The following is a 20,339-nucleotide window of genomic DNA, read 5'->3' as shown; positions in this document are numbered from 1 at the left end:
GCCGGGCGTGAGGGCCCTGGTGTGCACCTCCGCGGGGCGGCCGGAGTCCTCGGAGTGCCCGCCGAGACGGCTGTGCGGACCGGGCGGCGGCGAGAGGAGGCGCCGCCGCGCACCCGCGGGCCGCAGACAAAGGCGCCGGAGGGCGGGGGAGCCGATGGCCGTGCGGTCCGGGGGCGGCCCCCGTCGGCCTGCGCCCCGCGGGGCCCGGCGAGGAGCGCGCAGGGCAGGTTCCTGGTGTCCAGCCGCGGAGAGCCAGCGGCGGGCGGCGCCCTGGGCGCCCGTCTCTGATGACGGAGGAGGCAGCGACTCCCGGGGTCGCAGGGTGGGAGCGGAAGCGTGTTGTGACTCGGTAAAGCCGTCTTCGCGGGCCCTTCGGCTGAGGGAATTTCCGCCGAGGTTTGCGGCGCCGACGCTCCGACTGCAGGGACGGGCACGGTGGCGGCTGGCTGCACGCGCGGCGCGGTTCGCAGGCACCGCGGGGGTGACGCGCGCTCGCCCCCTGGGCCTGGAGCTGCGTTGCGCTTCGGAGTCTGTTCCCTTGGTTGTGGGCGGGGGGTGGCAAGCCCGTGTCCCGTGCACGGAAGTGTTGTGGGGTGAGGGGCGTCCCCGCGGAGAGCCGGCTTGCCGTTCCCGGGACGCTGGCAGGTGTGGCGCTGTGTGGGCCTCGGATCTGGACGGAGCCCCGCCGGCTGCTGGAAGGGGCGGAAACCAGGCTGCCTGGGATGGAGGAGCGTGGGCTCCGGGGGGCTGGACCCGCGGAGGGCACGGTGCTTCGTGCGCCCTGCGAGGGTGGAAGGATGGACGGGTGGTGGGAGAGGAGGGTGTGGGGAGCGGGCGGAGGGCGGGGGGGGGGGGCTGCCCAGGTGACCCGTGCTCTGAAGAGCAGCACCTGGCAGTCCGCTGGGGCCTGTGGGTCAGTTCCCCTGTCTTTCTTTTTAGTAATCATGGACAAATACCAGGAGCAGCCTCATCTCTTGGACCCACACCTCGGTAAGAACAGAGGCTGATGATGGATCAGGAAGATCACAAAGGCCTTGGCGTGTGGTGCTGGGGTGTGTGTGTGTGTGTGTTTGCGGGCAGAGGGTGTCAGGATGAAGTGGCCTGACCTCGCTGGTGAGCAGGGCTAACTAATGCTAGCGGACTGGGGTGGTCCTGGGAGTTCGCAGTGTCGCCCTGGGCTGTGGGCAGATGTCTTGGAGCTTCTTTCTTCCTTGCTGTTACTTAAGAGCCTCTTTTTTGCCCGTCGTGTGTATTTTTTTTTTTTTTTTAAGAATTTATTTATCTGACAGACGGAGATCACAAGTAGGCAGAGAGGCAGGCAGAGAGAGAGGGGGAAGCAGGGTCCCTGTGGAGCCGAGAGCGGGAGGCGGGACCTGAGATCATGACCTGAGCGGGAGGCAGAGGCTCAACCGTCTGAGCCACCCAGGCGCCCCCATCGTGTGTATTTTAATCTGTTTGTTTTTCAAGCACATTTTGTTATCATCAAGTGCTTTAAGGGTCACCGTTTACTCCTCCCAGCACCTGAGGATGCTGTGTAAATGCGGGATCCCTGGTCGGCTCTGTTCTGTACATGGAGACCGTGAGGCTCAGCTTTCCTTAACTTAGTTTAGGGGAGTGGCCTTGTTTTGTTTAGTTTCTCATTGTTTATTTTTGACCCATTTCATACTGATAACTGATAACTTTTTCTCTGTTTTCTGTCTGTAAAAGTAACACTGCAGGCAGCGGACTTAGGAAGGAGGAAGCAATAGTAACTTAAATCGAAAGGCAGCACAGGGTGGGGTTAGGTGCAGGAGCCCCAGGCCAGGCCGCCTGGGTTTGCGTCCCAGCACCACCACTCAGCTGCTCTGGCCCGGGTTTCCTCATCGGGAAAATGGGGATTATTGGCACTACCTGCCCCACAGGGCTCTTGAAACTCCACAGACATGTTACCATGTCTAGGGGTTCGCTTTAGCGTCTGCCTATGTGCCTTTTAAAAAGTGGGCGGTGCGGTGTGGGCTTTTTTTTTTCTTCCCAGGTAGCCAGGTTTTGTAGAAGGTAAGGTTTCTGAGTTCTCACCTGTCTCAGGCAGAGTACATGCTTTTTCGTACTTGGTCGATAGCTTGTCTGGTGGAAGACGGAAGGCATGGTTCCCTTATCCACTGTTACCAAGTCCAAGTTTCTTTTTCAGGAGACTTCTTTGCTGCTGGAAGTTTCTAGAAGCTGATGTCCTATAAGAGTGTGACTTGCTCTGGGCTTTTTCTCTTATGCTGGGCATTAACTTTACAGTTTTAGCCTGAAGACTTACATCCTTGGGCACAGGGGCTTCTGGTGTGTTATTGGTCGTTTCTCTGCTTCTGCTCTCTCTGTCCCTGTGAATCGGATGTTAAGTTTCCAGGAGCGGTCCTTTGTTTTGCTTGTGGAAGATGTTCTTGCATTTATTGTGTCCCTTGTTTTTACTATGAAAGTGCTCTTGTCCTTGGTTTGGCATTTTTCAGAGTCGTCTTCTGGGTGGATGTTCCTACCTGGGAGCACATGTCTGGGTGCTGGCGCCCTGTTGGGGAGCGTCCCACTGTGGCCTCCTAGTCTGGAGACTTCTGCCTACTCCTTGTTGAGTCAGGCGCTGACTGCGTGGCTTCTGTCAGCTGTGTCCTGGCTTCCTCTGGCACCTACTCCCTCCAGAGCACCTCTGCAGTAGAGCTTTGTGTGATGATGGAATGTTCTAGATCTGTGCTGTCTGGTAAGGTCACCCCTAGCCACATGGGATTGCTCAGCACTTGAATATAGCTAATATGAGTGAAGAGCTGAATTTAAAACTTTATTTGGCTTAAATAAAAGAAATTCCAGGTGTGGCTAATGGCTGTGGAGTTCACCACTCTCGAGAGATAAACCTCTGGTCTTCTGCCTAGAAGGGGCTGTGGCCTGGAGACCCCAGAGCAGTCCCTTCTGTTTTCAGCCCTCCCTGTGTCCCGTCCGGGGCCGTTCCTGGCCCCGCGGCTCTGACTTCTTGCTGGGCGGCTCCAGGTACCTTGGCTTTCCCTGCCGCTGTCCAGCTTCCAAGTCACAGCTGATATCTCTGGGCTGTTGTTTTCTCTTCTTTGTTTCTTTGTGGATTTGTATCCTTCGTTTCTGTTTGCCGGCATCTTGTGCGGTGGTGCGGGTTACCGCGGAAAGCACGCAGAAAGCACGCGGAGTAGTCTGCTTCTCCGGTCTCTCTTCTCGTGGGTGGCTGTGCCGTCTTTCTGAACCTCTTGGTCCAGCTCTGCGCGTTGTCTGCTCTTCCCATCAGCTTTTCTGTGTAACTTGATCTTCTCATGTTATGGTTCTGTCCATATTTAAGACCACATGGATGTGGATGAGGGCGCCGCTGCTTCTGTTTTCCAAGTCGGAGTGTGTCCAGCTAAACCTCTCCTGAGAGGATTCTGTCAGGCAGTGTGGCGAGTGGATGGGCAGATTTCCTCTGGGAGCAGGTGAGTTGGTTGAGTTTCCACCACATTGAGGAGGTTCCACGTGGCAGAATGGGGTGCTCACGTCTCCCCTGGGGAACGCGTCCCTTACCCTAGGTGGTCCGTTCAGAGTTTTGCTCTGGGATGGAAGCTGCTTGTGCTCTGTGGTGAGGTGTAGCTTACGTGCCATAGAGCTCACCCTTCCATGTGTTAACTTCATTGGATTTTTAGTGTGTCAGAGTTGTGCGGCCATTAGCACGAATTCCTGAACATTTCATCGCCCCAGAAGAAGCCTCTACCCATCAGCAGTCACCCTCACTTTGCCTCCAGTTCTTGCCAACCACCGATCTGCTTTCTGTCTCTGGATCTGTGTATTCTGAGCATTTCCCATAATGGAGTCAGACAGTATGTGGACATCTGTGACTGGCTTCTTCACTTGGGTGTAAATGTGTAAAGTTTGTTATGTAATGAAATACTTCACTAGGTTTTCAGTTTCTTTTGGGTTTTCAAAGCAGTAAATATATAGTTTGTAAATATATATTGTATATATAAATATATACGATCAAAGATAGTTTGTAAATTTGATCTCTTTATCTGTGCTTATCCATTTTAGTTCTTTAAAAAATGTTCACGGACGCCTGGGTGGTTCAGTTGGTTCAGTGTCCAACGCTTGATCTCAGCTCAGGTCATGATATCAGGGTTGTAGTTCAAGTCCCGTGTTGGGCTCCACACTGGGAACGGAGCCTACTTAAAAGGTTCAAAGTTATCTTTGTTGAAGGGCACCTGAGTGGTGCAGTTAAGGACCAACTCTTAGTTTCCACTCAGGTCCTGATCTCAGGGTTGTGAGGTCAAGTCCCATGTTGGGCTCCGTGCTCAGTAGGGGGTCCACTTGGGATTCTCTCTCCCTCTCTCCTGCCCCACCCGCTTGGACTCTCTTGCACACTCTGTCTAAAAATAAACAAGTAAACCTTAAAAAAAAAAACAAAACAGGAGAGGCAGAGGGAGAGAGAATCTCAAGCAGCCTTCATGCTGTTCTTGGAGCTGGACGTACGACTTGATCTAACCACTTAGAGATCATGACCCAAGCAGAACTCAAGAGCTGGAGGCTTAACTGACTGAGCCACCCAGGTGCCCCAAGTCTAATATTCATGTATTTACCATCCACCTTTATTCTTTGCTTTCTGTAGATTGTAGTTTCTATCTGGTCTCATTTATTTTTTGCTTGAAGAATTTTTCTAGTGCAGTTGACTGGTGATGAGTTCTTTTGGCTTTTATATTTTGTTTCATTTACATTTTTGAGAAATTTTGCTGATTATAGAACTCTAGGGTGACAGTTTTTTCTTTTAGCCATTTAAAAGATACGGTCCTACTGCCTTGGGCTTGTATTGGTTTTGACAAGAGGTCTGTCTTTATTCTTCCCTTTATTCTTCCATGTAATGTGGGCTTTTTTCTCTGGCATTTGGTAGAATTTTCTTTTTATTGCTGGTTTTCAGAGTTTAATAATGACATGCATTTTCTTCCCATTTATCCTGCTTGGACTTTGCTGAACCTTTTGGATTAATAGGTTTATCGTTTTCATCACATTTAGAATAATTTTAGCTACCATTTCTATACGTATTTCTCTGCCCTTGCTTCTCTCCTGTGCCCTTGGGTCACGCACGTGATGATCACTTGACACTGTTGCACACGGTGCTGAGGCTACTTAGTGTTTCAGTCCCCCTGCCCCTATAGTGTGCAAGTTTAGTTACTGTGTCTTTAAGTTCTCTGATCTTTCTTCTGCAGTATCTAATCTGCTGTTAAACTCATTTAGTAACTTTTTCCTTTCAGATCTTTTTACCAGCTCTTGAAGTTGTTCGTGTCAGTATCTTCTTTTCTTGCCTCACACTGTTCATGTTTTCTTTTCCATCTTTGAGCATGTTTCAGTATTTATAGTATTTATGATACTTGCTCTAAAGTTTATATCTTCTTTGGGGAATTTCTTTTGACTGATTTTCCCTGTTAGGAGTCAGAATAACTTTAGACAGCCACATGTCTTGTAATTTTTGAGTGGATCTTTGGCATTGTGATTATTATGATGGTGGTGGTTTTAAATTTTTGTCTTAAAGAGTGCTCAGATTTGCTAGGCAGTTTAGTTAATTGTAAATCATTTGTATGCTTTTGATCCTATTAAAATCTTATTAGGGCAGGTCTCACTTTTTCTCTATTTCTCTCTAATTTACCCTTACTACTTTAGGGAAAGACTTCTCTGGAGTGTCTAGTGGTTGCTCTGGGTACTCAACAGGGACTCTACTCTGGCTTGATGGAATTTGAATGTTGGTACCATGTCAGCTGGAAACTCTTTGCCTCCGTGCTTTTTGGCCAGTTGTTCTTACCTGGCCTTGTGGACTCTTCCCATGCTTGTGACTATTCAGCCAAAGATTGGAGGGGACTCTGTAGACTTCTGGAGCTCATTCTCTCCATACCTTCCTCTTCATTACTCTGCCCTGAAGATTTCAGCTGACTTAGCCTTCTTGAACCTTGGTCTCTGCTCTCTTTGAGTCCCTCTCCCTGTATTGAGTTCTAAAAATTACCTCCCAGCAGATTGCCAGGGCGGCTGTGGATCCCAGTTGTTGTTTTTTTCCCTTACTTGGTTTGTTACCTTGTACTGCCTGTTGTTCTAGTGTCTGAAAATATATTTGTCATATATTTGTCTAGTTTTGTACTTTTTGGTGGTAGAGCAAGTCCATATAAGTCATTCCTTTATAACTAGAAGTGGAGGGGCGCCTGGGTGGCTCAGTGGGTTAAGCCGCTGCCTTCGGCTCAGGTCATGATCTCAGAGTCCTGGGATCGAGTCCCGCATCGGGCTCTCTGCTCAGCAGGGAGCCTGCTTCCCTCTCTTTCTCTCTCTGGCTGCCTCTCCGTCTACTTGTGATTTCTCTCTGTCAAATTAATAAATAAAATCTTTAAAAAAAATATAACTAGAAGTGGAAATCTTTTTTTTTACTGCCTTACTGCATTCGTTAGAATGTGCTTATCACTAAATCATAGTAGTTGTAGGAAGTCTCTTCTGTGAAGCATGGTATTAGATATTAGTTTAAGATAGAATAATTTTTAAAAAAGATGTTATTTATTTGTTTATTTGCCAGAGAGAAAGAGAGAGAGAGAGAGCACAAGCAGTGGAGGGGGGGGTGGCTGTAGGTAGAAGGTGAAGCGGGCTCCCTGCTGAGCTAGGACCCTGATGCAGGACTCAATCCCAAGATTTTGGGATCATGACCTGAGCCAAAGGCAGAAACTTGACCAACTGAGCCACCCAGCCTTCCCAAGATAGAAAATTTTAAAAAATAAGAATATTTCTCCTGCACTTTATTTTATTTTACTTCATTTTAGGGGGAGAGAGAGAGTACGTGTGTGTGTGTGTGTGTGTGTAGTAGGGGGAGGGGCAGTGGGAGAGGGAGAGAGAGAATCTTAAGCAGACATCCTGCTCCATTGTGGAGCCCAACATGGGGCTGGATCTCAAAACCATGACTTGAACTGAAATCAGGAGTTGGACGCTTACCTGACTGAGCCACCCAGGTGCCCCTCTCCTGCATTTTAAAAATGAGGATGAATGTTGTGTTAATTAGAAACTGTTATGATTCAAATGTTTTTCTTCTTTTGCTCTATTGTTACTTGAATAATATTGAATCACTTTTAAATTTATAAGTAAAGTCTTTTTTGGGGGCATTTTGTTTTAATATCATATTAACGTTTAATTTTGAGGTAATTTTTTACATATGTTTTTCCCTAGAATGGATGATGAACTTGTTGTTGGATTTAGTGCAAGATAAGACATCTCCAGCTGACCTTGTACATCTGGCTTTTAAATTTCTTTACATCATCACCAAGGTAACATTTACATAGCACTTCATAGTTGACAGAACACTTCCTTATATACTCGGTCCAGAAATTACTTTCCAGATGACATTTTTCAGGAAAGATGGTTCTCACATATAAGTTGTAGGTTTCATTCTTTCTCTTTTACCATCTATTGGGGATCAGATGTTAGTGATAGTGATCTGTGGGTCCTTTGGCTGAAACCACGTCTGAGACATTTAGCATCTTGCATTTCAATAGACCAGGTAGGACCTACCTAGAGAGGAAGGGGAGCGAAAGGGAGGAGGGAGAGGGAGAAAGATGGATGACTGATTCAGAAGAGTTTCTTACAAGGAGAAAGTGGATAAGCGTGGTGAAAATGGAAGTGCTTTTCGAACTTTAATGTGCAGATGAATTTCCTGGGGATCTTGTTAACAAGGCAGATTCTGAGTAAGCAGATCTGGGGTGGGGCCTGATGTTTGTATTCTTAGAGACTCCCAGGTGACATCCTTGTGCGGGCCTCAGACTTAACCAGTTACAGTGTGGGTCAAGGGAGTGACGCAGTGCCATCTCGGTGGGGGTGTGTGTGTGTGTGTGTGTGTGTTGTGGGTTGTTGTGGGGCCGCGCAATCTAGTAGCGCCTGCTTTGTGGTGAAGTGAGGTCCTTGGCTAGTGAGAGACCCCGCGGGTGGGCTGCCCAGGTGTATACTTCCCTGTGGCTCAGTTGGTTGAGTGCAGGGTTTCTCCTGAAGGTGTGGTACCGCTGTGTTTATGGAAGCTGTAATGAATTTGGGGACCTTTGAGGTTTTTGAGGACTTGTTTCCTCCTCAGTGTATAAACAAGGTAGAAGGAGAACCTTTTGTTTTTTAACATATCTATATTTGTGATGAAGCACATATGATATGTGTGAAGTTGGGAGAGAACATACTTATGAAATGATGTAAGAAGCAAAGATAGCTTTCTTATGTATTCTTAACAAGTTCTGTCACTGTGATATGGCATAATTCTCTTCTGATCTTGGGGTGAAAGGGGTGGTGATCTTTGTTGATAGGGGAAAAAGATAATTTTGCTACTTTCTATGTTTTCTAATTATGTAATAATTCAGTGTCTTTTTTAATTTGGTAGGTTCGAGGATATAAAACATTTCTTCGTTTATTTCCTCATGAAGTAGCCGACGTACAGCCTGTGTTAGATATGTTTACCAGTCAGAATCCGAGGGATCATGAAGTGAGTGTCTTTTTTTCTCCTCCTTTTCTTTCCCAGCCTCGTCCCTCCTTCTTTCTTACCTTGTTTGTTCTACTCCGGATTGGCATCCTGTTTCCTTTGATTTTATCTTGTGCTGTTTTGTATCCCTTTGTCTTTTATTCTTTTGACTTTTTCTGTTATTATGTTACTTTAAGTTATTTCCTTTTAAAATATGCTTTTTATAAAGAAAAAAATATGCCTACATGTGGTGTGCTGATAACAACCTTCCAGATTTTTAAAAATTGAAATATAGCTATTTCTGGGGTCTCCAGGACCATCCCCAGTTTTGATTTTTCTCTAGGACCACTGTAGGACTCTGCATGTAGTTGTTCTTATGGCTGGGACTCATTAGTAGCAAAATCAGCAAAGGGAAAAGGCATATGGGGTGAAGTTTAGAGGAAACCAGTAGCAAGCTTCCAGAGTCTTCTCCCAGTCAGGTCACACAGGGCACTTGTAAGTCTCCCTAGCCGAGTTGTGATGACGCATATGAAGTGTTGTCTACTGGGGGAGGTCATAGAGACCAGTGCACAGGGTTTTTCTTGGGGGCTGGTCACATGGGTACTCTGCCAAGTATGGACTGATTCCAGACTCCCTAAAGGAGAGCAGGTTTTGACATAAGCGACGTGGTTTGTACAAATAGTCCAGACACAGGGAGTCCCCCTTCTCAGTGTATGTGGGAAGCCTCATACAAGCCTCATGCAAGTTCCCAGATGCCTACGGATGGCCAGCCTTGTCAGCAGGCTCTCTCAGGAGTCAGGTTGTTCTGGGAGCTGTCTTTTGCACAGTGTGTGTCCAGAGGGACGTAGGTCACGGCTGCCCCGCCAGTGAGTCGTCTTTGTGGATGTGTGCACTTGCAGGTGGAGATGTGGGGAATCATTTCCTGGCTCTCCTCTGCTTCTCATGTCCCCGATGGGTGATTCCGGGGCCAAAGTGGAGTCTCGTTTTGTTGACTACCAAAGTAAGGGCATTCCTCTGACTGGTCATTGAGAATATTTTTCTTTATTCTTAAGTCTTGTGTTTTCCATCTTTTTATCTGTTTTTCGCTTTCTCAAAATACTGATTGTATACTGACGGGTGCCAGTGAAGAGAACCAACTGTACTAATATGTTGTGATTTTTCTTTTTTCATTTTGGTGTTTCTTTCATGTGATAAGGCTGCTAGCTGTCTGTATGACAGAGGGTGTGTGTGGGTTTCAGTGGATACACGGGAAGGGCTCACGATGGTCTGCACTCCAGGCTCTGAGGTGGATAGCCTCTGAGTGGGCAGGGAGGGCAGGGCAGGCTGTGAGGGGGCAGATGACCTCTGTCCTTTACACCTGACTCATTTTACTTTGATTTAACTTCTTAGACTTGGGAGACCCGCTACATGCTTTTACTGTGGCTCTCCGTGACCTGCCTGATCCCTTTTGATTTTTCACGTCTCGACGGGAACCTCCTGACTCGACCTGGGCAAATGCGAATGTCCACGACGGACCGTATTCTCCAGATAGCTAAGGTAAATGTGCCCGTGCAGATCATTAGCTGCTGATCAGCAGTCCTTTTCATTCTCATGCCGTCTTATATTAGCATTTAATTAGGTAAACTTTTGACATTTGTGGTTCTTCAACTGCTGTTACTGCTCTTTTAGTGAGGTAAAATTCCATTTCATGACCTGTTTTGAAAATGTGATAATTTGGGCGCCTGGGTGGCTCAGAGGGTTAAGTCTCTGCCTTTGGCTCAGGTCATGATCTCAGGTCCTGGGATCAAGCCCCACCTCAGGCTCTCTGCTCGACAGGGAGCCTGCTTCCCTCTCTCCCTCTGCCTACTGCTCTGCCTACTTGTGATCTCTCTCTCTCTATCAAATTACATAAATCAAATCTTTAAAAAAGAAAATGTGATAATTCACATAGGAGAAAGGATGAATGACTTAGCAAATCTCCTTTCTTTGTAGGTAGTACAACTACTCTGTTAAGCATACTAAGGACATAAGATTTCAGGGGGCAGTTGTAAGAAAAATGTCCATTTAAAATTTGTTTTTTAATTCTTAACGTTATATAAAGCACGATCAGTGTAGAAAAATTAGAAAGTAAAGCAAAGCAAGAAAGATATTAAGTTGAAGTTCTTCAAATTCTGGTGCTAAGAAATAATAATATTTGTATAGTTCTGGAAACTTTTTGTGATATAGTAATGTGTCTATATATCTAATATTTGCATTACCCCAAACTTGAGTGGTTTAGTACAGCACACATTTATCATCTCACAGTCTGCGAGGGTCAGGAATTTGGGTGTGCAGGGCAGTCTGACCACAGTCTCCCTGGCTGTAGTCCAGACTCGGCTTGAGCAGCGTCTGCCTCCACGTTGTCACGACAGTTGGCCGAACCAGACCCTCGAGGTGTTGGACAAAGGGCTTTGGTTCTTTGCTGGCTGTTCCTTGCCATGTGGTCCCTCTGTGTGGCAGCATGTTCTCTTGAAGCCGGCAAGGGGCAGGGTCTGCTAATGAGACAGAAGTCATGATAATGTGCACCAAATCATAGAGTGCTGTCCCACCCCTTGCCGAGCTCTCTTGGTTAGAAGCCAGTCGCCATGTCTAGCCCATACAGGAGGGATTGCACAGGAGTCAGCACCAGCGGTCAGGCACTCATGGAGTACCTGCTATGTGCCAGACACTACTCTAATCACCTTTTGTATGGTGGCTCACATGATCCCACTTTAAAGTTTACTCCTTTTTGGGGCGCCTCGGTGGCTCAGTCGGTGAAGCCTCTGCCTTCGGCTCGGGTCATGATCTCAGGGTCCTGGGATTGAGCCCCGCATCGGGCTCTCTGCTCAACAGGGAGACTGCTTCCTCCTCTCTCTCTGCCTGCCTCTCTGCCTACTTGTGATCTCTGTCTGTCAAATAAATAAATAATCTATAAAAAAAAAGTTTACTTCTTTTAAAATAAAAATTTTTTTAAAGATTTTATTTATTTGTTAGAGAGAGAAAGAGTGCGCGAGCGCAGGCAGAAAGAGTGGCAGGCAGAGGCAGAGGGAGAAGCAGGCTCCCTGCTGAGCAAGGAGCCCGATGTGGGACTCGATCCCAGGACACTGGGATCATGATCTGAGCCGAAGGCAGCTGCTTACCAACTGAGCCACCCAGGTGTCCCTAAAAAAATTTTTTTTTAAAAGGTTTTATTTATTTCAGACAGAGAGAGAGAGTACATGAGTGCGGGCGGGTGTGCAGAGGGAGAAGCAGACTCCCCGCTCATGAGGGAGCCCAGTGCGGGACTTGATCCCAGGACCTGGGATCATGACCTGAGCCGAAGGCAGAGGCGTAACCCACTGAGCCACCCAGCACCCCTATGTATTTATTTTTGAGGGAGAGCAGGAGGAGGGGCAGGAGGAGGGCTGAGAGGGAGAGAGCATCTCAATCAGACTTCCTGCTGAGTCAGACACGCAACGGACTGAGCCACCCAGGTGCCCCTGTGATTCTTTTTTACAGCTGGGTGACACATGTGTTTCATTTTTCTGGTGTTTTGACACACGTGTATTTCAAGGGGTCTGGCCACATGCTCTGTGCTGCTGGGCACCTGCCGGGCACTGAGCGTGGCATTTAGGGGATTTTTACAGCTTTGAAATTTGGCCTCTGCCTAGAAGCTTCATGGGCTGGCTTCTCCAGGAGCTCCCGTGTGTGGGACTGGCCGGTGACTGGGTCCCAGAGATACATATGGCGTGTGTAACAGTGCCTGTCCTTGATCCTTTCTTCTAGACCTACTTGGTTGTCAGTGACAAGGCCCGAGATGCAGCTGCGGTCCTTGTGTCCAAGTAAGTACCTGTTGGCCCCTCACAGCGGTGTTGGTTGATACGAGACTGGTGTGTTCTGAGAGTTTGTCTTACATATTTTTCTGTGTTCCCTGTGTTGCTGTGGTACCTTGGAGGACGACTCCAGGATGATGGGCCTGGGGAAATGTTTCCTACTGCCCAGTACTTACCTTTCTTTGAGGGAGCATTGGCTCTGTTTGGCTGCGGGAGACCTCTGACCCGGAGAGTGCTGGGCTGGGGGCTCCGGGAGGTCACCTGACAGGCCCGTCAGCGGAGCACAGATTTGGAGCAGGTATACCAGTTATTTTTGCCTGGGCCAGGGCTTCACCTTTGGGGTGGTGGCAGTTAGATGAGTCTGTAAAGGTCACTGGGAAAGCTGTTACCGCTGTGGTTTATGGAGATCGTGAGCTTGATTGAATCACTGTGTCTGGGGATAAAAATCCCCAAACATTCTCTGTTGACTGAAAAACAGGCTGTGCCTCAGACATGTGAACATGGCTTTGTCTGATGAGCTCAGGGAGCTGACCCAGACAGCGGCCCCGGAGTCTCTGAAAAACACCCAAGGTGTGTGTGAGAGCTGGGTAAACTTGTTTCATGGAATGAGAATGGAAGGAAGCGGGTTTTCTGCATTAATCTTTTGTAGGACATGTGACTTAAAATCAGTGAGTAGAGTACATAAATGAGATAATTTGGCTTTCCATCACTCTACATTTGTGAAAGTTGAAAATGGGCCGTAAAAACTTTTGGATATTTTGATTGGGAAAATGGGCACCAGCTCAGTCAGGGTCCCCTTATAATTGGATGTGTAGCCGTGAACTTGGGCAAAGTGGTAAGAGAAACCCTTGCTCTGTAGGGCAGGGGGCCCTGGGTGAGGTGTTTGAGCAAGCACTTGCTGCAGCCTAGGCCACAGCCTGAGTCGAAGAGCTGATTTCAGGCGTGAGGGGAACACGGGAGCCCACTGTACTGCTTCACCCGGAGGAGGGAGATACTCGCTTGACAGAGGTTTCTTGTGATTAAAAAAAAATTTCGGGGCACCTGGATGGCTCAGTAGGCTAAAGCTTCTACCTTCAGCCGAGGTCGTGATCTCAGGGTCCTGGGATCAAGCCCCGCATCGGGCTCTCTGCTCAGCGGGGAGCCTGCTTCTTCCTCTCTCTCTCTGCCTGCCTCTCTGCCTGCTTGTGATCTCTTTCTTTCTGTCAAATAAATAAATAAAGTCTTTAAGAAAAAATAAATCGGGGCGCCTGGGTGGCTCAGTGGGTTAAGCTGCTGCCTTCGGCTCAGGTCATGATCCTAAGGTTCTGGGATCGAGCCCCGCATCGGGCTCTCTGCTCAGCGGGGAGTCTGCTTCCTCTTCTCTCTCTGCCTGCCTCTCTGTCTACCTGTGATCTCTGTCTGTCAAATAAATAAATAAAATCTTAAAAAAAAAAAAAGAAAAAAATAGTTTCTTTTTAATTGTAAGAGTAATCATGTGTTTTGGAAAACAAAGAAAAGTATTAAGTACAAAATCCGCATGTATTTTCATCCCCCAGAGACGGAACTGCTTCTGCCTTTTGGCCTGCCATTGTCTGTGGGCACGTTGGTGCACACGCTTGTCCTACCAGGTGCCGACAGATGGGCCTGGAGCTTTATTCAGTCTTTTTCCAAAATACGGTCACGGTGTGAATGCGTTACTGTTTCTCCAGTCCCCTGTTGGACACGCAGACCGTTGCCCTGCAGCGTGTTAGTAGGTCAGTGTTGTCACGAACGCGGTATAGGAATCTTTGTACTGTGCTGCTTGATTCTTAGAGAGGAGTTCCTGCAAGCGGAATGGACATTTTCGGGGTTTTAAGTGCAGTTACTGGAAGGATTACCTTTCCCTCATATTTACCAGTAGTGTGTGTGATCCTAACGTGTTTGGCAAATTTGTTAAATGAAAAATAAGGTTTCTGTTATTTTTTATCACCAGCAATACTGAGGCTTTGGTAGAGCTTTGTTGAGTTTTACTTTGTGGAGCACCCCATCTCTGCGGGCCGGGGAGGTGAAGCCCTAAACCTTTCTTGTTCCCTCCCTGTTGTCCTCCAGGAAAGGTGACCTGGGAACAGACCCAACCTCTTGGCAGGACTCTCCTGCACCCTCTACTGGTCGGGACGACTAAGCGCTTCGTGTGGTTGGGGCTGGTTTTCAGGGCGTTCAAAGTGCCCCAGCCCAGGGCCAGGCTGTGGTTGCCTCTGGGCGGTGCTGTGACTGCACTGGCCGAGCGCCTTTGCCTCACAGGGCAGTGGCTCTTCTGAGGGAAGAGAGGGCTCTGAGGTGGGACGAGAGCTTCCTGCAGGGTTGCTGAGGCAGGCACCAGGACCGCACCGAGCGCTGCTTCCGAGCAAGCCATGGCGTGCGAGGTGCCCACAGGCGGGAGAAGTGGGCCCGCACGTCGTAAAACGGGTTTCTGCTGCATTAAGTGTGGGGGCAGCAGAAGGGGGTGTGAGGTCCTGTCTCCCGACTTGCTCTGGTCTCCTGTCTCCTTGGGAGGGTGTCCTTGGGCCTCGCTCAGAGGCGGCACGTCTCCCACCCTGTCTCTTCATGTTCTTTGCCTGTGTCCTGTGCTTCTGCCCCCGGAGTGGAAGATTTTCTAGGAGAGGACAGGATCCACCCGAGCCCCTGAGTCCAAGCGCTGAGGGCCTGGCATGTGCACTGTGGCCTGGAATGAAGGGGGCTCAGGTGTGGGTATGGGGGCTCGGGGGTGGCTGCTGGCTTAGACCAGACATGTAAGACAGTGGGCAGGGTCCAGTCCGTGCCATCCGAGCTCCCAGAGAGTGAGGAGCTGAGCCTGTGCGCGCTGCATAGGGCTGTGCAGCATTGGTGGAGGGGAACGGAACACCCATGGCAGATGCAGGGAGAGAGGGCCTGGGGCCTGCTGCTGGGCCAGGCCTTGCCATATGAGGTGGTGCAGTGTCCTAAGGCAGAGATGGACTTGGGCCAAGGAAAGGGAAGGGCTGAGTAGTAGGTGTTGGTGGGGTTCCTGGGCAGTGGTGGGGACAGGTAAAGGTGGTCCTACAGTGTAGGGGGCCCAGGATGAGTGGGAGCCCAGGAGGAAGGAGAACGGGGGTGGTGGGGCCTGTGTATCACCTCAGAGAGGCCAGGCTGGGGAATGACTGCCTGAAGGCCATGGTCTGGGTGGTGTCTTGGTGTTTTATTTTTTTTTAAGATTTTATTTATTTGACAGAGAGGGAGAGAGACAGTGAGAGAGGGAACACAAGCAGGGGGAGTGGGAGAGGGAGAAGCAAGCTCCCTTCTGAGCAACTTGATCCCGGGACCCCGGATCATGACCTGAGCTAAAGGCAAACTACTGAGTCACCCAGGCACCCCTATCTTGGTGTTTTAGATTGGAGAGTGTCCTAGAGGGTCTGCCTTGAAAGGAGGACATAATTCACAATGCGAGGACAGATGTCCTGGCACCGAGACTCCTCTTGATGGGACGACCTGGTGGGCTGGAAGGGGTTGAGCTCTCTTCGGTTGGGGCCTTGATTGAGCTGTCAGCCTGCCTCTTTGTTTCCTTCTGGCAGGTTTGTCACACGGCCCGATGTCAAGCAGGAGAAGATGGCAGGTTTCTTGGACTGGAGCCTGCACACCTTGGCCTGCTCCTCCTTCCAGACCATCGAGGGCGTCATTGCCATGGATGGCACACTCCAGGCCCTGGTAAACACTACGCCGGGGGAGGGGACAGGTTCTCTTTACCTCTGAGTCCATTCTGAAGTAGCTGGAACACAGTAAGAGACCACTAACCCCAACAGCACAGCACTGCACCTTATAACCCAGGCCTGTCTTTGGGTCGGCCGCCCTGGGCTTTCTGCTCCCGTGAAGGAGATGGCCTGAGCCAGCCCGGTGCGTGGCCACCAGGTGGCAGTGGTGTCCACAGAGCTGGGGCCGGTAGGCAGGCAGGTGGGCAGGGCCTGTCCTCCTTGGGTTTCCTGCTGCGTAATTGTGTTCCAGAGTAGAATGATCTGAACGAGCGCTGATGAAATGAGGCAGGAGATTGGACTTGGATTTTGTTCAGCTCCTTGGGTTAGGGTGTTAGGAACAAGTGTGTGAAACACACAGAGGCACCTGCCCAGAGTGCACTGGTTGGTGCCCTACCTCCTACCCTTTCCCACTTCCTGCTTCGTCTTTCTACTGTGTTGCCTTTTCTAGTCCTAATGAGGAGGAGGGCGGTTCCAGAAGAGGGGAGGCTGACGAGGCTCTCATGGTCCTTGGGTGTTGGGGGCCTGGTGCCTCCTCTCTGCTCTCATATTGCAGCAGCTCGGACTTGGTTCTTGGCCTTTTTCTGAAGCTGTAGAGGCCCAGGGCCCACTTTTTGGAGAGCAGGGCATTTTGGACTGGGTTAAAATGGAGACATTTGGACCAGTGACTCAGTGTGACGTCATTTTCTTGGGTGTTGTCCTGTGTGTTGGCTGTTGACAGGTGGGATGAGGTGTAGGAAGCCATGAGGGCCAGTGAAAAGTGGGGCTGATGGTGTTCTCACCCAGGGCAGTGGGCCCAGGTTGTAGGAAGAGAGGAGGTGGCACTGCTGGGGCTGCCACCAGGGCCTGGGGACAGCCCTTTCTAACTGCACACCCTGTCCTGGGCACTTAGGGCACAGACTGCCTGGCCTCTCAGGGAACATTCTTGGCATCTGTTTCTTCCCATTCATGTTGCTCTTGTCTTCAGGAAGGACAGAGCCTTTCAGAGAGAATATTTCAAGACATTTTGTAAAGAAGCCTGGAAAAATAGAACATTTTCTGAATTCCTGGGGTCTGTTGAGGTGCTGTTTTTTTTTCCCCCTTCTTTCTTCCATTCTGCAAACGAATGTGATGTGTTGTGCACTAGTTACTAAACATACTGAGAGAAAGATGCCAGGGGTCTTAGTTGATTGAATATCCAGCTCTTGATTTGGGCTCAGGTCACTATCTTGTGGGTTGTGGGATTGAACCCATCTTGCGGGGGGTGGGGGCGCCTGTGCTCAGCAGGGAGTCTGCCTCTCTCTTGTCCCTCTCTCGTTGCCTCTGTCCCTGCTTGGGCACGCATGTGTGTGTGTGTGTGTGTGCACACAAACTCTCTAAAATAACTATTTAAAAATCTTTAAGAATAAATTGAGAGAGAATTCATACACCATGAGTAATCTGTTTTTTTAAAGTGTCTAAGTCAGTGATTGTTTTGTACATGCACAGGGTTGCACAGCCATCACTGCTATCTAATTCCAAAATATCCTCATCACCCCTAAAGGAAACCCCACACCTATTAGCAGTCATTTCCCATTAATTTAGTTTCTGTCTCTGTGGATTTGCTCATTCTGAACATTTAATATAAATGGAGTTGTACAACATGTGACCTTTGTCAATGGCTTCTTTCACTTAGTGTTGTGTTCTCAGGGTTCGTCCGTGTTGTAGCTTAGATCAGTAATCCACTCTTTTTTATGGCCAAATAACATCTGCTGTGTGGGTATCCATAGTTCTTATGAGTAGTGCTAACCTGGACTTCTGGGTGTAAGTTTTTGTTTGAACATGTATTTTAGTTCCCTTGGGCATGTAGCAATTGTTTTCTTTTTTTTAGCTTAACAGTTTAAATGTCTTCTGTTTTTTCTTATCCATGGCACACACCTGTGCTGCTGATGAAACATGGGGTGTCAGCTTGTGTCGACGCACAGCCGGTGCCCTCAGGTGGCTCTCATTCCAGCTCTGCGGAGGTGGTGCTTAGAAAGGGTTTTATTGGGATTTTCAGGGTAATTGCCATGATAGCCGTCAGTGCAGGGTGAGGCTGGCCTGTAAGGGCACCTAGTGTGGATGTGGATGGCGCGGGGCATGGACGTGTACCCACCAGGCTGTCAGTGCCCGAATTCTGGGAAAGTGCATTTACGTTTTAGGTAGTTCTGGTAAAGGATGGGTGAATGGGGTAGAGATGCTTTATTTTAAGGTTTGGGTGTAAGGGGAGTCTTAATTTTTTGCCCTGAGTTTCATTGAGAAGTCTTAGGTCATAGAGAAACAATCAGAAGGTCTGACAGTGTAGCTGGAGCCTCTTGGTCTCTTGTGGCATGCAGGGCAGAGTGCTGGACCCATCTGAGTGTGGGCACAGGAGGGTCAGGCACATTGGACCTAACTGGCTTTTGTGGTTAGGGTCCTATTTTAGACCTTTTTTGCCCAGTCAGGAATTGTATCTGGGACGGGCTCTTAGGGTCTCCTGTAAGCTTTGCCCGGAAGCCACCCCTCCAGGAACCACCTTTCCAGGAGCCACCTTTCCAGGAGCCACAGCTGTGTTCATACACACAGGGGCAGCTGGGCCAGCAGGGTGACTAGGCTGTAGGGCTGCAGATTACTGTGATGGCCCTAGGGATCTGTGGGCAGGTGAGGCCTGTGTGGCCCCAGCCTGGGCCGGCAGCAGCGAGGCAGGTTTCCCGGAAGAGACAGTGGCGGACCTGTGTACTCAAGCCACCTGTGAGAGTTCCTGACAGCTCCCTTGTTCCTGGGCTCAGGTCCTTGGGACTCTGATACTCTTCCTGAAGGCTTGAGAGGGGCATAGGGACCCTTTTTGTCCAGTTCTGCGTTGCTTTGCCCTAGGTCCTTTTATTGATTTACTTCTAAAAATATTTTTGATCTTGTTTCAACATTTTTCTCACGTTTTCTGCTGCTTCTTCCTAAGGGGGAGACACACGCTTTTAATGGCAAAACCCAGTGTTTCGGTGGGACGGGCTGCCGAGTATTGTCCTACCAGCTGTGGGAGCAGGTCAGCCCCCCTCTCAGTGCGAAGAGCCAGCCAGGAGTGGAGGAGGGCTGTGGATGTGGGTGTCTCTAGGCTCCACCCTTAGGAGAAGTTCTCTTTCTCTCTTCTCTTGAGAAGTAGAGGGATTTTCCCCAAAGCTTCTGCCCCTCCCCCAGCAGGGCACTAGAGCAGCCCGGCAGCTGTATCTCAGAGCTGTTTGGAGAGGGGCGCCCTCAGCGAGGTGGGCAGTGGCCAGACAGGGCAACTCAAATCCTGGGGAAGTGAGTAAATGAAGCTGCTGGGAAGTGGCAGCCTGCAGGGCCCAGCATACCCCTCTGGAACCTTCTGAAGCCCCTCTGTTTCCTCTGGAAAACCTAGGGTCTTTCTGGAGTTACACATCTTGTTTCCTTTTCTCTTTTCCTTTTCAAAGCAGTGGTTTGGTGTAATTACTGCTGACGCTGCCTGGGCAGGAGGAAGCGGTGTAGGGTGCTGGGCTCTTGCGGACAGGGAGCAGGTTTCACCATGAGCTCGTCAGACCTGAACGGCAGAGGCCGGGCGTCCGCTCTGCGTGATGGAACCTGCAGGTGTATTGTGCTTTCGGATTGCGTCTGTCTCCTTTGATGCACTTGGCTTCGTTTCTCTCCAACTGTTCATTAGCGTGAGCTAGGCAAAACAGGTGAACTCGTAACAAGCACCATCGAAACTGGGGTTTGACTTTATTTTCCTGGAAGCATCTTCCTCTTGCGGCGCTGAATTTTAACTCTTGTGTGGAGGAAACAGGAGTCTGGTGGCTTCCTGTCCGAGGAAGGTCCTCTGGCTTAGTCCCGCTTTAAGCATTAGGATTATTGCAAATTCAGGAGATTCGAAGAAGGAAAACTCAGTATTCAAAATTGCAAATGGTCATCATTTGAATGTGCTGTCACTTCTGCTTCCTTATTGCTGGTTGTGCCTTCTTGGCTCTCACTGCTCGGGTTGAGTGGCCTAATGACTGACGGTGACGGGGATTCTCTTCGCGCGTTCCCTGGGATGGCCAGGGGGTGGGTGAGGACTCGTACTGCTGAAGAGGGGCTTCTGACTCAGGAATGCTGCGGGTGCCATGAGGGGCAGTAAAACGCTCATCTTTGCCAGTCACGATTGTAGCCCTTCACGGTGAAGTTTGTTTGATTTGCTTTATCAGTGATAAAAGCGTAGCTCTCGGGGAAGGCTAGAATGTTTCGTTGCAGACACTGAAAATCGGGTAATCGGTCCCCAGCGCCTGAGTGCGTGTGGAGGGCAAGTCCCGAAGCTGTTCCGGTTTTGCCTGGAGTCTGAGTAAATAAAAGGTGACTCCAGCCCTGGTTGAGCGGCTGTTGTTTCTGTGAGGG

At 49.4% G+C, this 20,339-nt stretch overlaps 1 protein-coding gene across 2 annotated transcripts in view; it reads left to right on the top strand.

Annotated features, from left to right (window-relative positions):
• The window catches only part of TBCD (tubulin folding cofactor D), a 156,129-nt gene that overhangs the window by 601 nt on the left and 135,189 nt on the right, over positions 1-20,339 (top strand). For both annotated transcript variants that reach the window (XM_059150186.1, XM_059150185.1), the window contains exons 2-7: positions 940-990; positions 7,189-7,286; positions 8,378-8,479; positions 9,845-9,991; positions 12,218-12,273; positions 15,810-15,942. In XM_059150186.1, the coding sequence (XP_059006169.1) occupies positions 940-990; positions 7,189-7,286; positions 8,378-8,479; positions 9,845-9,991; positions 12,218-12,273; positions 15,810-15,942 (587 nt within the window). The remainder of the gene's footprint in view (positions 1-939; positions 991-7,188; positions 7,287-8,377; positions 8,480-9,844; positions 9,992-12,217; positions 12,274-15,809; positions 15,943-20,339) is intronic.

The sequence above is a fragment of the Mustela lutreola genome, chromosome 15 (assembly GCF_030435805.1).
Source record: "Mustela lutreola isolate mMusLut2 chromosome 15, mMusLut2.pri, whole genome shotgun sequence".
Taxonomy (NCBI): Eukaryota; Metazoa; Chordata; class Mammalia; order Carnivora; family Mustelidae; genus Mustela; species Mustela lutreola.
Note: the sequence above shows the minus strand (reverse complement) of the source record. Positions and strands in the feature narration are given on the sequence as shown.